This window comes from Cupressus sempervirens, chromosome 2 (genome assembly GCF_028749045.1).
Source record: "Cupressus sempervirens isolate cs-2001-9-10 chromosome 2, ASM2874904v1, whole genome shotgun sequence".
NCBI lineage: Eukaryota > Viridiplantae > Streptophyta > Pinopsida > Cupressales > Cupressaceae > Cupressus > Cupressus sempervirens.
This window is the reverse complement of record NC_143119.1, coordinates 222250095-222266459: the sequence shown is the minus strand read 5'-3', so window position 1 is coordinate 222266459 and position 16365 is coordinate 222250095. Positions and strand designations below refer to the sequence as shown.

The following is a 16365-nucleotide window of genomic DNA, read 5'->3' as shown; positions in this document are numbered from 1 at the left end:
ATTAATATTATTTCTTTCTATTGAACTCAACAAAAATCAAAACTACTATCCACAACACAAATTCAACGCATCTTCCTATTAAAAACCAAAAAGATATTCATTTTGACTTTAGCTTATTTCCAATATTTTTCTAGAAGACAATTAATTTTTATAATTGTTTTGTTAAAAAATTTGCTCGAAAAAAAAAATTGATGAAATTTGATTGAATAAATTTATATAGTTTAATCACCTATTAAACATTGTTCGATGCCTATAGTTCCAAAAACCTAGGACTCAACTAAAAATTGCATTACATTCATGCATAGGTCAAGCTTAACCCAAAAACACCTTCACAGCCTTGGCTCTCTGTCTCATATCATCCTCACAAATTATACTAAACTAAACACCATAAAAATTCACTTACAAACATGACGCCCATCTTTTAAAGAGCAATAATAAATAAATAATTACTAGCTCAAACAGGGATGCCACGCCATCAAATGAGCAGATATGATAGAAAAAGATACCGTTATTCTCCTGTTTCTGTGAAGGAAAATTTTGCTACTATTTGTTCTCTCCCTATTCTCCACTTCTGTTAAAAAATGTCTTCAATTCACTGTAACCTTGGGTCTGATGAACTGGAGATCGATGCAGAGAGAGGTGAAGCAATTGACATTGGGATTGTGGGTGGAGGGCTTGCAGGCCTTGCTCTTGCACTGGCCCTGCAAGAGCGAAGTATTCCATGTCATGTGTTCGAATCTTATCCACCATCAAAAAGTGCAGACACAGCCTCCATTGTTGGCATCGGGCTCAATGGCATTACTGCTCTTGAAGGAATTAAGCCTGGTCTCACTACAACTTTAGCCCAGGCTGGAGTTCATTGCACTAAAACTAAATTTGTTACTTTCTCAGGCACCGAAGTAACAACAGTACAAGAAATTGTTCCAGGAAAGTTAATTGTCTTCACATGGAAATCACTTCACAGAGCTTTGGACAGCTTTGTCAGTAGATCCAGGATTTCCTTCTCTCACAAGCTGCTGGCCTATAAGCCTTGCAAGGTTAGTGGGTTCTTGATTTTTTATTAACAAATTTAAGTAGTGCTCGAAAATGATAAAGCAGAAACACTTGGGGGAAATTATTTTTGTTGTTGAAATTTTCGATTACATGGTGCATTACATTATTGTCATCATGATGAAATTTCCTGTAGATGGTTCTGAAGAGATTTCGGGAAAAAACTGGGTAGAGAGTTTGTGTCACCTTGGAAGTGAATGATAAGAATTCTAGTCATCACGTCCCAGAAGTCCACGATAAAAACATAAAAATAAAAATAAAAATTGCACTGTTTGAAAGAATTTTTATGGTTGATTTTGGGGAAGCTCGTCAGGTAATAATAGACCAAACCTCGGGATGGGAAAAATAGTTATAGAAGATTTTCTATCGTCGTCTTCGAGATCTTACCGGGCTATGATGGATCGCTTGGGCTATGATGCTGGTACAGTTTTCCTCAAATCCTTTTAAAATAAATATTGAAGACCTAAAGTAATTCTACGGAATTTATTAGTAATTGGTAAATTGGTAGAACTCATACCTATCCTTTGTGGATTGCACAATGAAGTATGTGACATGATTCTGCTTAAAATTCCGGTAATTTGAGCCTTCCATCTTGCAAAAGGTCCAAACTCATTCCAAACTTGCACCCAGCCTTGATTATAGGGAGCACTTACTCAGCCGGGCTTAAACAGAATCACAATCTTGGCATTATCCCATCCTTACCACTAAATCATGACTTGTTGAATGGAACTAGGGTAATCTCTTCCTATTGGTTTTTGTAATATCTTGAACCATCTTCAAGGGAGTGCATTATCAAGTTTAATAGCAGAAGCTTAGTTGGCTTGCTGAATGTAATTCTGCTGCTTTGTTTTTCTATTTGTTTGATAAACTGGTAAACACTCAGACCAATCCAACATTTTTGAGTTTGCGCTGTCAACTTTAGGAAGCTATTCTAGTGAAGAAACCATGTCGTCAATCATATACAATTATATGCTATCAGAATTCTCTTGACGTTGCACCCAGCTTTGTTCACAGGTTATAATCTGATGAATTAAAAACAGCAGCACAAAGAATTAAAAAAACAGAGCTTAAAAACAGAGCAGCAAAACTCAAACATATCAAAGAGCTATAAAGTTTTTTTCTTGTTATTACAGCTGAGAGGAATGCTCTATTTATAGAGCTCATACATATTTCTAGAGGGTTCTTGAGAAGCTTCAAGAAAGGAAGCACTCTAGAGATTTCTACATAATTTTAAATTCAAATTTTGCACAAAGAGAGAGGCTCCAAGAAGCAAGTAGAAAGTTCTGGACTGTGCATTAAATGCCCAGCTACTATAATAAACATTATTTTTAACACCCCCCCATAATGTTTATTTGGAGAGAGTAGGAACATCTTTGAGCTGCAATAGATCTCTAAATTTCGTAGATTTTACGATAGACAATGCTTTTGTAAATATATCAGCAAGTTGATCTTCTGTTCCGCAAAATTGAAGCTCCACCTCTTGTCTTTCAATTAGATCTCGAACAAAATGATGATGCACTTCTATATGCTTGGACCTTGCATGATATACCGGATTTTTTGCTAGCTTGATAGTACTTTGATTATCACAAAATATTGTTGTTGGAGAGTCTTGTGGATGATGCAATTCTTCAAGTAACCTCCTAAGCCATAATGCTTCTTGAGATGCCTTTGATAAACCAATATATTCAGCTTCTGTAGATGAGAGTGACACTGTTGATTGCTTCTTGCTACTCCACGAAATCGGTCCCGATCCAAGATGGAAGATATATCCTGAAGTTGACTTTCTATCATCAATGTCACCTGCATAATCAGAATCTGTATATCCAACTAAAGTAGGTTCTCCTCCATATTTGTATTCAATGCCAAGCTGGTAAGTACCCTTAATATATCTTAATATTCTTTTAGCTGCTTTCCAGTGTTCAATGTGTGGATCTGCCATGTATCTTGATACAATACCAACTACATATGCAATATCTGGTCTAGTTATAGTAAGATACAAAAGATTTCCAACAAGCTGCCTATATAATTTTCCATCCACTTTCTTTTGAGTAGAGTTAGCACCTAACTTTACTCCTATTTCACATGGTGTATTACATGGTTTACAATCACTCATATTGAATTTTTTAAGTACATCAAGAGCATATTTAGTTTGAGAGAGCATGATTCTTCCTTCTTCTTGCCATACTTGCATACCCAAAAAATAGTGCATTAGTCCTAAATCAGTTATTTCGAAAGCTTGTTTGAGTTGATTTTTAGTTATCTCAATATCATGTGCGTGATTTCCTGTAATAATCAAGTCATCCACATACAATACAATGATAACAACCTTATTATCACAATATTTTACATACACATCTGGATCAGCATTACTTCTTTTAAATCCAACTTCTAGGAAGTACTTATTAATTTTTGAGTACCATTCCCTTGGTGCTTGTTTGAGACCATAGAGTGATTTTCTTAATCTACACACCAAATTCTCTTCTCCATACTTAATAAATCCTGGTGGTTGTTGCATATAAATTTCTTCTTTTAAGTCACCATGCAAAAATGCACTTTTTACATCCATTTGAAAAATTTTCCAACCAAACTTTGCAGCTAAAGCAACTATTGTACGAATGGAAGTCATCTTAGCTACTGGAGCAAAGGTTTCAGTATAGTCTATACCTTCTTCTTGTGAGAAACCTTTAGCCACTAACCTTGCTTTGTATTTTTCAATAGCTCCATCTGATGTGAATTTGGTTCTATAGGTCCACTTGCAACCAACCAAATTTTTGCCTTCTGGAAGTGTTGTTAGTTCCCATGTTCCATTCTTCATCAAAGAATTGTATTCTTCCTGCATAGCTGCTTCCCATTCTTCTTTTCCTTTTGCTTCTTCATATGTGTTTGGAGTGTCAACCTGCATCACCTTAGTCATAAGAGCATAGTTAGCAAATATATATCTAGGACATTCTTGATAAATTTCTTTGATGCTTCTAAATTTCTTTGGATTTTCATTATCACTTTCTTGAGTCTCATCCCATGTAGTGGTTTGCACACCTTGACTTTGACTATTGGTAGAAGTAGAATTTTCTTCATCAATCAAAATTGGAAAGAAAGATAATGTTGGAGAATTATCATTCTTAACATCTTCATCAAACCATACATTTCTTTTAATATAGATTTCATTAGTTCTAGGATTGTATAACCTATATCCTTTCGATTCCTCACTATATCCAACCATTGTGCACTTCTCGCTTTTCCTTTCAAGTTTGCTCCTCCTTTCATCAGGAATGTGAGCATATGCTTTACAACCAAAAATTCTAAAATGAGATACTGTAGGCTTTCTTCCACTCCATGCCTCTTCTGGTGTTATGTTCAAAACGGCCTTAGTAGGTGTTCTATTCAAGATATATACGGCAGTATGAACTGCTTCAGCCCAAAATTTAGCTTCTAGATTTCTAGAATGAAGCATGCACCTAGCCATTTCTATTATAGTTCTATTTTTCCTTTCAGCAACACCATTTTGTTGGGGTGAATAAGAGACAGTTGATTCCTTTTTAATGCCATGTTCTTTGCAAAAATCTAAAAGAGCTTTATTCATGTATTCAGTCCCTCTATCAGTTCTTAGTATCTTTAAGTACTTTCCACTTTGTTTTTCAGTCAAAGCTTTAAACTCTTTAAACTTTTGAAACACTTCATCTTTCTTTTGTAGAAAATACACCCAAATTCTTCTACTATAATCATCTATAAAAGTGAGGGCATACCTTGATCCTCCAATTGATGATGTTTTGAAAGGACCCATTACATCACTATGGACTAAATGTAGAGGAGTTTTTGCTCTCCATGATTTACCTTGAGGGAAACTTTCCACATGTTGTTTTCCCATTGCACATCCTTCACACACCTTAGGGCTTAATGATATCTTTGGCAGCCCATGCACCATTTGTAATTTCTCCATAAGCTTGAGACTTTGAAAATTGATGTGCCCCAAACGCTCATGCCATAACCTGCTCATATCATCATATTGAGCAATAGCACACATATGTTTATCTCCACAATTAGAAGTAAATTCTTGAAATTTATATAATCCATTCTCCATTTTACCAATTGCAATGACTCTATAATTATCATTGACATCCTTGATTAAGCACTTATCATTGTAGAATTCTATTTTATGTCCTTGACTTGCAATTTGAGATACTGAAAGCAGATTTGTTTTTAATTCAGGGACTAATTTCACATTTTTGAACAAACCATTATCAATTTTGACATTACCAGTCCCTTTAACTTCTAAAGCACTATTATCCCCCAAATATATTTTCTCTATATTATTTTCACTTATTGATTCAAATTGATTCTCATTATGAGACATGTGTTGTGTAGCACCAGAATCAATAACCCAATCTTCTTTGAAAGTATTATTTTCTTTAAGTGCAACACAAAATGCATTTCTTTTAGAATCTCCTAATTTTGGATAATTATTTACTTTCTTTTCTACATCTCTTTTCTTCTTGAAACATTCATTTGCCTTATGACCCACTTTACCACAATAATGACATTTCCATTTACTTCTATTATGATCTATATATGAAATACTCTTATTTTCATTCTTCCAATTTCTTTCTTTAGATTCATTTTCTTGTGACTTCTTATAATATTGTTTTCCTTTCATTACAAATGCTTGAGATTCACCATCAAATGATTCTTTTTCTTTAACTTGTCTTTTCTCTTCTTGAACCAACTTAGCACACAATTCTTCTGATTTAATACTTTTTAATTTATCTGCAGTATCTAAACCCCTTATAAATGATTGATAAGATCCTGGAAGACTTTGTAATATAATTTGCACAAAATCTTTATCATCTATATCTTTTCCAAGAGAAGCAAGCTCATTTTTCTTTTCCTTTAACTTACTTAAATGTGGGACTATCTCTTGTGAGCTTGATAATTTCAAATTGTATAATTCAGTTGTGAGAGATAAGATCCATACATCACCTGAATTTTGATATAAATCTTTCAAAATCTCCCAAACTTTGACTCCACTTCTCTCATTACGAACTTCTGGAAAAACTTCTTCTGAAAGTGTAAGCTTGATTAGTGCTGCTGCCCTCTTGTCCCTTTTATCCCAATTATCTTGATCATTTCCTGGATTCGTAGGCCTTTGTTCACTACCAGTCACAATATCATAACAATTTTGAAGGGTTAGAGTGATTTCAACATGAGATACCCAATCATAATAATTTTTTCCATTTAATTTAACTGTAGGCAAAGTCACACCAAGTGATTCCATTGTTAAATTCTCTCCCCTTTTTTTTTTTTTTGGATGAGAATGAAAGATATTTAAGAACTTGAACACCCAAGCTTGAAACTGAAAAAATCTCACCAATTTGTTGAAGAAAAAAAAACTTTTCTTTTGCTGCAATATCCTTCCTTTGATGTAGTTTTTTTGTCCCAAACCAAACTGCTGTTCACTCCTTAGTTACAGCCTGCAAATGTAAAGATTCACACAAGAAAAACACATATATTCATTCCAAAAAACATCATATATTCACAGCCCAAAGAACTGAAAATGCTCTGATACCATGATGAATTAAAAACAGCAGCACAAAGAATTAAAAAAACAGAGCTTAAAAACAGAGCAGCAAAACTCAAACATATCAAAGAGCTATAAAGTTTTTTTCTTGTTATTACAGCTGAGAGGAATGCTCTATTTATAGAGCTCATACATATTTCTAGAGGGTTCTTGAGAAGCTTCAAGAAAGGAAGCACTCTAGAGATTTCTACATAATTTTAAATTCAAATTTTGCACAAAGAGAGAGGCTCCAAGAAGCAAGTAGAAAGTTCTGGACTGTGCATTAAATGCCCAGCTACTATAATAAACATTATTTTTAACATAATCAGTTAATATTCTTCGCTTTTGGAATTGGAAATAATCAAATTTTTCATACTCAAACTTCCGCAAAAACTTGACATACCCAATTTTGAATGGACTTGGTAACTCGGCAAAATCTCAATCTCAGCAAATTACAAAAATACATAAATTCATTAACCCGGCAAAATTCGCCAAAACTCACCAATGCTTGGAAAAGCTTCGCCAAAACTTAACTTAGGTGGGCAAAGGGGCAACTTTTCCAGTCTTCTTGCTGACTTACATCTCACAAGTACTCGTGAATTCTGCGAGTTTTGAGTAAGTTCTCAAAACATGGCAATGGGATTTGCAATTTGGCTCCTACTTTTTGGTTATCTCAGTAAACACTCACCAAACTTTGTAAAGAGGACTATACTACAATTTTCTAAAAAGAACAGTATCTTCAAGAGTACATATTACACTCAGATTCACCCTATATGTGCCCCTAGTCTTGTTCCATGGGGCGAACATCTAGCCAAATGAAGCTGTGGGCACAGATACGACATTCCAGCGGACACTCACTGATATTGGCTTAAAACAGCAAACATCTATAGAGCATATGCTTACTGAGGTTTAAACTAAACCAATTACCATGTCATTTCTCTTCCCTAAACACCATACAATGGCTGAATGGCTGAATGACGATCACTCTCTTAACTTTTTTGTTTGGTAAATTTGTGAGCACTCACACCCACTCTACAAGGAGACCATTGTCAAGCTTCCAGCGCCTTCTGCTAGGAAGCTCTGTACTCTTGAGGGTACGAGTATGTTCCAAGTCAAGCTTAAACACAAGTTTCTGTAATGATATCGATCCTCCTTAACCACTATACCAAGCTTGTAGAAAATGTTTCAGATGATTAAAATTTTAATTGCATGGATCGGTAAGCACTCATCGAGTCACCCTCACCCTTTGTTGACTGCACTATCAAGTTGAGATTCCCATTCACCAAGAAACCCCAACCTTTGGTGGTCTGCATTCTGCTCCAATTATCAAGATATTCACCTAGCCTCATTCACGGTCAGCATGTGCCAGCAAATCTTAAACCCAAATAATTATTACAGAATTGTTGTGCCTTGTTAATTGACTATCGCCTGCTAACAGACTTCCATAAAATTCATATAGTTTCCACATTACCTTGAGATGAATAACAGATTTTTGACTTAGACTGGCTGCAAATTTTCATCATTAACATTTCAGATCATACTACATAATTAATCATTAGGATGAAACAAGAGACCAATATAGAGTCTGTTAACTATATTCTTAGTATGCTTATCTGTAAACAATTTAATCGTATATTTTAGAGCCATAGAAATCACTGTAATCATAAGTCTTATCTGTTTTTCAAACATGAAACAGTGTGGTGTTGAGGCTTATTTTAAGTGCCCCATAGAGGGTAAAGAAGATCATAGGATCAAGGTGGTTCCCTGTAAATTTTTGGTTGGTGCAGATGGAATATGGTCTACTGTTCGCAAACAGATGGTTGGGGATGCTCCTAGATACCTGAAAATGCGAACATTGAGTGCACTAGTCCATGATCCACATCTCAAGTAAGTGAGAATAACTCTTTAATATAATCAGGGTTTGATATGGTTTCTGAAGATATATTGGCTTATTATGGTGTGATCTCTGCTCTGTAGGCTATTTGATGGGCTTGAAAAAGGAGATTTCATTGTACAAAGAGAAAAAAGGACCAATAGTGCCATGGTCATTGCCAATGCAGGTATGCGTGGGTGCCCTGCTAATCCATGAAAACATTAGTTTGCTCTAGTGTAAAGAAAGGCCAACCATGTAGTCCTTGGCGGCACTAGTGACAATATGGTGTTTCTTAAACTTCTTTCTAAACATTAACTCTTAAACTCTGTGTAAGTGATGAATACCATAAAATAGATTGCTGGTATTTTTCCAATTCAAAGACAAACATTTTTTGAGTAATGGAGGTTCTGTTATTGAATCAGCAAATATCTAAGAAAATTAATAACAAAGGAATGAATAATTCTCACGTTCTGATTTGAATCAAATTTCATGTCTGCTTCTGATTTGATTCTGTATTTTCAATCCTGATATACTACTATAGTACCAAAGGTGTTTGCCTCCAAACAACATTGTTTTAAAACCCTATTGCAAAACAACAGAATTAATTTCGAAAAGAAGGAAAGTTACTCATGGAAAACCCAAAATTGGAAAATACAAGATCAATATTCTTGTGTTCCGAAACTAGAAGGGGAGTAAAAAAATTTATTCAAATTTCAAACACAAGAAAGGTACAAAAACAAGGGCAGGGTGCCCAGCAGAAATAGCACTATAGAACCCTATCACTTTTCACTAACTGATCTAACATATGAGACATAGCAGGAGGTAATTTGCCCCTGTCCACTACATTCCAAGCTTACATTTGATCTGAAGCCCATTTGACCAAACAATACACAATACCATTTCACTCCCTAGGAATGTGTCTAAAAGTAATAGCCTCCAAGAAGCTACACAACAGAGAATCTGTCTAATAATCATAGCTAAGTGCCAACTACATCAACAATTTGTTGCCTAGTAAGAAGTGTTACCACCACCTGAGACTAATAACTCACAAATAATTCTTCTCTAGCCAAGAGCATAACTGCGCTCAACAACATACAGAATGGCGAGAGCCTCCATTAAATTATTCGTATGAAGGCCCAACTAAACAGGAAAAATAGACTGAATACACCAGAACAATCCTAGCCAACTCCACCAATACCAACATGCCCAGTATCCCCACATGAAGAACCATCAATGTTAAATTTTAAACAACCATGAGGAGAAGGATACCAACGACCCTTAAGATTGACCCTTTGCAAAGGTTGTTGCATTTACGTTTGGCCTGATCAATAGACACTGGAACATCCCCTTGAAGAGGAAAATTAAGATGATTGCAAATAACATCTCTAGGATCCACCCCACTGGTCAAAGCACACTTATTTTAAGACAATCTCATGGAGAGAATATAATTTTCAAAAAGAGTTAAATAACCATCCTTGCATCCTGAAAAATCCTCTGATTCCTCTCCAACCAAATATACCAAATGACGGGTTGGGGGCCTGGCTCGATTGGTGAGAGTGTCTTGTTCTAAAGCACAAGGTCATGAGGTCGAGTCTCCCTCCAGGCCACGTGGTACTGGAGGACATGTCGCACCTATACACAATTCCTGCAATCTAAAAAAAATTGCCAAATGATAAAATTAGGTCAAGGGAGCCCACACAACCTGAAGAAAAGAAGTTTTAACACAAGTTTTTGTCCCATCGGGACAAAAACTTAGACAGAGAGGAGATGTGCCAACAAGTTTGAACCAAAATGCCCCACTTTAAGTGCCGAATCTTTGAAACCTGTCACCACCGAGGCACCTCGAAATTGTTAAACAAATGTCTATTAAGCTCTAAGTACCTTGCAGAGACAGTATTTTTCAGATGAGTCACTACTTTAGGCCTGAACATCCAGTTCAACCAAGGAGTTGCACTCCCGAGAAGCAAGAATCTTAGCCAGCTCATTCTGATCCCTCTTTAAACTGCCTAGTGGCCATTTAGAAGAGTCCTTCCATCTATAACTAATAGCCAAGCCTAAATTTTGAGTGGTCTTATAATGCACAACCTTATCCCACCCAGCTACTGTAAATAAAGGGGGGATTGCCATTCCAAGAATCTATCCAAAAAAGAGCTTTGGAGCCCTTGTTACAAATCCAAAAAAGACCTCTCTTAACCAGTCGAGCACCTGATTTCAAAGTATGCCAAATTATAGAGCCCCTACCCTCCAAAGAATAGCGAGAATCTTCAAAAAAATCAACTCCTTTTAAATACATGCGTAAGAATGCGGGCCCAAAGATGATTATGACTAGTACACCAACGCCAATATAATTTGGCTGCAAGAGCTTGCCCATTCAGGATAGTAGAATGAAGACCAAAATCCCCTCCTTTTGAGGATTAAAAAACTCCCAATTAACTAGGCTCCACTTGGAAGTCTGCAAATTACCACTCTACAAAAACTATTGCAAGAGGACATCAAATTCCTTAAGAAAATACACAGAGACTGCCTAACCAAACTTCTATAAACAGGAATAGACTAAATCACCAATTGAAGAAGGGTCACACTATCAAGAGTGGAAAGCCACCAGGGAGTCCATTTGTTTACCTTCCGACAGAGCTTATCAATTAAATCCCACCAAAATAACCTAGGTTGTCTACCAACAACAAGAGGAATGCCCAAATAAATCAAGGGGAGAGACCCCATTTGAAACCTCAGCTTAGACAAACCCATTACCCCAACTCCATCCATGAATAAGGTCCTAGGAAACCCAAAACTTAATAAAGTTGTCAAGGCACCCAGACATGATAATAAACAAATAGGGGAAAGAGTGAAGTAACACAACTTATAGTCCAACTAACCCACTCTGAACTAAAGTCAAAGATAGTGAGAAATTTTCGGAAAAAAACCACTTAGCCATATCCAATTTGATGACCGTCGACTTCTCCTTGGAAACTGCCATAGAATAAATGACATGAGAGGCAACTACAACCCCATCCAGAATTTGTCTTCCTCAAAGCCTCCTTTCTCTTCTGAGATCAATTCATGCCTTCTACATATGTTCTTTCATAGCTATCATAGTGTCATCTGCGTGCAACAGGAACCAAGGCCAGTTAGGGTTATCTATAATATAAAAAGGGTGTTAACCATAGTTTAAATAAATGCAACAGGCAGCTTACTGGATTATTAGTATGATGCAGGAGACTATACCCTGTGGTCAGTGCGAAAGATGGACCAAACAGAGGATATGGCAAACTCAGTCTTAGCAGAACGAACCACCCGTGGAAGGCCTGGTTGTAAACAGCGTGCTTTACAACAACTTGATGGGATCGAATTATGGGATGATCTACGAAATGCTATTGAGTCAACTAGTGAAGAGATCATAATAGAAAGGAAGGCAATGGATAGATTGCCCCTCAATAAATGGAGTGATGCAGATGGACATGTTCTATTGATTGGTGACGGTATATCCATTTCCTTAGAATCCTAGAATTTTGTGGAATGATAAGTGAAATCCCTTTTTTTCTCATTTTGATGTACTCAATTCTGTATAAGCTGTGTTCATGAATATGTATAAAGGATTGATTAGTATTAAAATTTTAATTCATGAATGTAGCTGCACATGCACAATACATTGGGCCTGGCCAAGGAGCAGTGTCTGCATTCGAAGATGTACATCAACTTTCTATTCTTCTTGAAATGGCAAGTGAGTCATCATTTTCAGAAGGAAGCATTCAAGAGGCTGTAAAAAGGTCATTAATGTTACCCAAATCTAACATCTACAATGCAATCTTCAATCTAATTTTTTTGCGGGGACTGTGCTCACAAGGAAAAAATTTTCAGGAGTTTTGGAAATCTATTTCTAAGCTTGCGTATGCTGGATTATAGTACCCAATAAAATAGACTTCGGATTTACCCCCAAATACTAGAAAATACCCAATAAAGCACTCGAAAAAGTAAACAAACCCATGGACTTTTATTTTACAGTTCCAAAATCACTGCCTAAAATACGGGCAATTACTACATACTGCAGCGAAAACTAATAGGGGGAATCCTCTAAGTATTGAAAAGTTCAATAAAATGTGAACCAGCCAAATTTTTTATCTTGTTTTACTTATTTATAAAATAAGAATTGTTGAAGAGTTTCATAAATGTTTTAAATAAGCCAGACAAATTTTATCTGGTTTTAGTTTTGTTTTAATCAAACAAATGCTTATAAGCTTCATAATGGTTGAACTTACATGTATATTCCCAGGTTCGAGGAGCTGAGAGTTCCGCGCACAAAGAAGATGCAAGAGTATGCATCCTATTATACCACGATTCCAGAGTTCCAACCCGAGTGGTCTCAACATTTAAGTCCACAAGATAGATTGAAAGTGAATGAGGAGTACAGGAAATGGATTCAGGCATACCCCAACAAACAGCAGGGTGATCCTGATTCAATCTACTTCCAGTAAACAATTACAAAAGCTTTGTAAATACATACACATTAAGCTTTGTAATTAATTGCATCATAGACATATGGCTTAATCACAGTAAATACCAAAAAACCTATCAATTGCCAGAAAGTCTTTTTGATGAAATCCTAAATGCAAAGTAAGTAGTACAAATCATCAGAGAAGCAAACAAATTGTACAATCATCAAAAAAATTGTTCACAGTAGCATTTATTTAATGTAATATTTGTATTTCTGTGTTACGAATTCGTTTTCCCTTCTATTCATTACATTACAGTTTCTTAGTTATGAAATGATTTTCATTGGGATAATTTTAAGTTAACATAATCAGGTGGTTTAATGTTTATATGTTAGGGCAGATGAAAATGTGGGCGAAAGTGCCTGTATGGCAGAAAATTGATGATCTATGATAAAATCTGGAGTACGAAAAATCCAAACAAAGACTTTGGTTCCGTTAGAGAGGTAATGCTTAGAGGATGCCGTTATTTTCCATCGTACACCTTCATATGAAGACTGAAGTTTCCTTATCATAATGGATAGTTAACTGTTTGATCCTCATAAACGGCCTTTATAATGCTGTAAAAATGAATAAAAATCAACACAAACGACATTTTTATGTCCATTTGTTTGTGTGGAGAACAACAAGAACTATAGTTAAACTTCGACTTTGATTACTGGACGTTTTCATGGGAAACTTCGACTTTGATTATTGAATGTTTTAATGGGATTGAGAAGTACAAGGTAGAATAACAAATATTAACCAGAGTGCTATAGTCAAACTTCTACTTCGATTATTGGATGTTTTCATGAGATTGAGAAGTATAAGGTAGAAGAGCAAATATTAACCCCAGTGCAGTTGGAGCAAATTAATTATTATAAAAAATTAATAGACTCAAAAGTTTCTTTTTATCTGTTCACTTCCTACTCAATTCTAATAAAGAAATAATGTGAATAAAATAGAATGAAAAGAAATCATATCCTTCAGCATCTCACAAGTCTCGCTTTATCTAACGTTTGAAATGTTTCACTTTCTACTAAATGCCAACAAAGAAACGATGTGAATTAGAAAGCACTCCTGGATTACAAAGCAATAAGAAGTCACACTTTTATGATAAAAGAATCAGGCATCTTTGATCCTCCTAAACCATGAAGGTTTATTAGAGTTTACAAATCTCTTAAGAGCTGAAAGAATCACCCCTAATCTCATAATGAAAACACCTAAAAGTAAAATTATTCACTTTTAGTTCCAAAGGAATGTAGTGGTTGATCTTAATCTAGAGGAGATGTAAAATATTAAAAGGGTCTTGAAATTGCTAGGCAAGTGGAACTTAGTGTGACTTGGAGCTTGAATGGCTCCTTCAAAGCAAAGATATGTATTGTTGTATTGATGCTTCAAGGAAAGATGTTTATGAGGCTCTAATCATGTAGACTATAGGTACAATCTAACTATCTTAGAGCTTGAATAGCTCCTTCAAAGTGAAGATATGTATTGTTGTATTGATGCTTTGAGAAAAGAGGTTTATGAGACTCTAATCATGTAGACTATAGGTACAATCTAACTATCGCATCTTTAATATTGCTATTTATTTCCATAGTGCAATGATCTAGTGCATCAAAATAAAATTTGTGTGAAGGAAGAATGTCCATATCAATGTTTGCAAGACTAAATAGAGCAAAAGATTTAGCATCAAATGGTCCAAGGTAGATCCCACATTGACCTGATTGGAATAAAATATCACTTCTTTAATATTATCTTATTGCAATAATACCTAATTTAGTGTAGGTCCAACATTTTTATATGATTAGGCCAATTCAAATTTGAGTCCATTCAGTTAACTTTCAAGTTCTTCAAATTTATTGTATTGTCACTTAGATTTAACTTGAGTACTTTATCAAATATTTTATAGTACTTTCTCAATAATTTGATAGTATCCCCTGTGTTGACAATCTAAGTTGTAAATCTCAAATCCTTTAGGTTGGATAGTCCTTCATGTGCCAAGAGTGTCAAGCTTGGGGAAAATATCACAAAACCTATATTCAAATTGGGCCATGAGACTAAGGGGAATTTCTTTAAGTTGTTGAATTATATGATATTACTAGAATTAAGCAAGATAACTTGCTACAAACCATACCCATTGTAAATATTTCTCATTAAAATCAATCACAGTTAAACATATGAGCTTGCTAGATTCATCTAAGATAAGTTAGATACGTCTACAACATTTCCACCTAAAGTTATTAACTAAATACTTATGTAGCACCACCTTGAGGCCAATTTGCCCAAAAAAAGAGATTTTTCTCCCAATTTGGTATTTCAACTTCGCTTGCTAATGTAAATAATTATTTTTTAAAATATATTTGTAGATCTAATTATAGTTTTCAATTTTATTTATTTTTTATTATTTAACTTTTTATTATTCCTAATATACAACCTGAGTTGTCAAATTTGTATTAATATTTGAAAAATAAGTATCATATCAAAAATTGCCAGATTAACCTAGTATACCTTCTAAATATTACTAACAAAACGACCTCCTTTGGCTTAGTATGATTGTCTAGTCTATAAACAAGTATGCCTTGCCTTGCCTTGCCTTGACTAAAACTCACTACCTTCTAACTAAACCAAATAACACCTTCATGTATATTTTGACCAAAAAACATCATGCAATTATTGGACCTATCACAATTATTCTCCCCATGAATAAAGGTATTTAGTTAAATCTCTTTGACATACTAAACTATATAAAAACATTTATAGAACTACTACATAGACTGCTATCAAATATAGAAATACCTTAGTTGCATCAAAACATAAATGAGTATCATCTAAAACTCCAAAGTTACATTAAAAACCTCCTGCTGAGCTTACTCCTTGTAAAATGCCTCTAAGGTAAAAGCTTCAACAAAGTCCTCCAGTCACTTGAAGTTTGGCTCTTCACCAATATTTTTCCTTTTCTTAGAAACTCTTGGCTTTGTAGCCCAACAATGATGCCTCACCAATGCCTTTGTTTTAGGTTCAGAATAAATGGTTGCCCAACAACAACAATATCAAGTTCAAACAAATTTGGCAACTCACTAGCCCAAGGAATCCCAACCTCTGTCTCTGCTAGGATTACAACATCAATGTCATTCACAAGAAAATCATCCTCAAAGGTTTTTCTTATCAAAAGCAACACACATTTCCACTTTATCCCCACCTAAGTCTAATAAGTGTTGTTTCTCAAATTGTATATATGTCTATATTGATTCAAGAGAGCAAGAATAATCTTATTTTAAACATTTTTGTAGTGCCCCCTGACGAAGGGACGCCACTCTTCCAAGTGATTCCACTTATTCTATTATTAATATAATAGAATAATAATTATATTATTATATAATATCATTATTATACAATATAATTATTATTATATTATATTATCT

General features: G+C 34.9%; 1 protein-coding gene across 7 annotated transcripts; it reads left to right on the top strand.

Moving 5' to 3' along the window:
• Positions 1-453: 453 nt before the first annotated feature.
• LOC149571850 (uncharacterized) lies at positions 454-13710 on the top strand. 7 transcript variants are annotated; one of them, XM_089813270.1, is made up of 7 exons: positions 454-1037; positions 8298-8488; positions 8579-8661; positions 11690-11953; positions 12106-12241; positions 12745-12942; positions 13305-13710. In XM_089813270.1, exons 1-7 carry the CDS (start codon positions 582-584, stop codon positions 13306-13308), a joined length of 1332 nt encoding a protein of 443 aa, XP_089669396.1. In that variant the 5' UTR covers positions 454-581; the 3' UTR covers positions 13309-13710. The 7 variants fall into 7 exon arrangements, 5 of the variants coding, with proteins under 5 accessions (XP_089669396.1, XP_089669392.1, XP_089669395.1 ...); XM_089813266.1 differs by having other exon boundaries at positions 13300-13710; XM_089813269.1 differs by having other exon boundaries at positions 12745-12963; positions 13300-13710.
• The last annotated feature ends 2655 nt before the right edge of the window (positions 13711-16365 follow it).

Coding starts and splice junctions, on each gene's coding strand:
- LOC149571850 (XM_089813266.1), top strand. CDS start 582: ATGTCTTCAATTCACTGTAACCTTGGGTCTGATGAACTGGAGATCGAT. Junction 1,038..8,297: donor TGGCCTATAAGCCTTGCAAG/GTTAGTGGGTTC, acceptor AACATGAAACAG/TGTGGTGTTGAGGCTTATTT. Junction 12,242..12,744: donor ATTCAAGAGGCTGTAAAAAG/GTCATTAATGTT, acceptor GTATATTCCCAG/GTTCGAGGAGCTGAGAGTTC.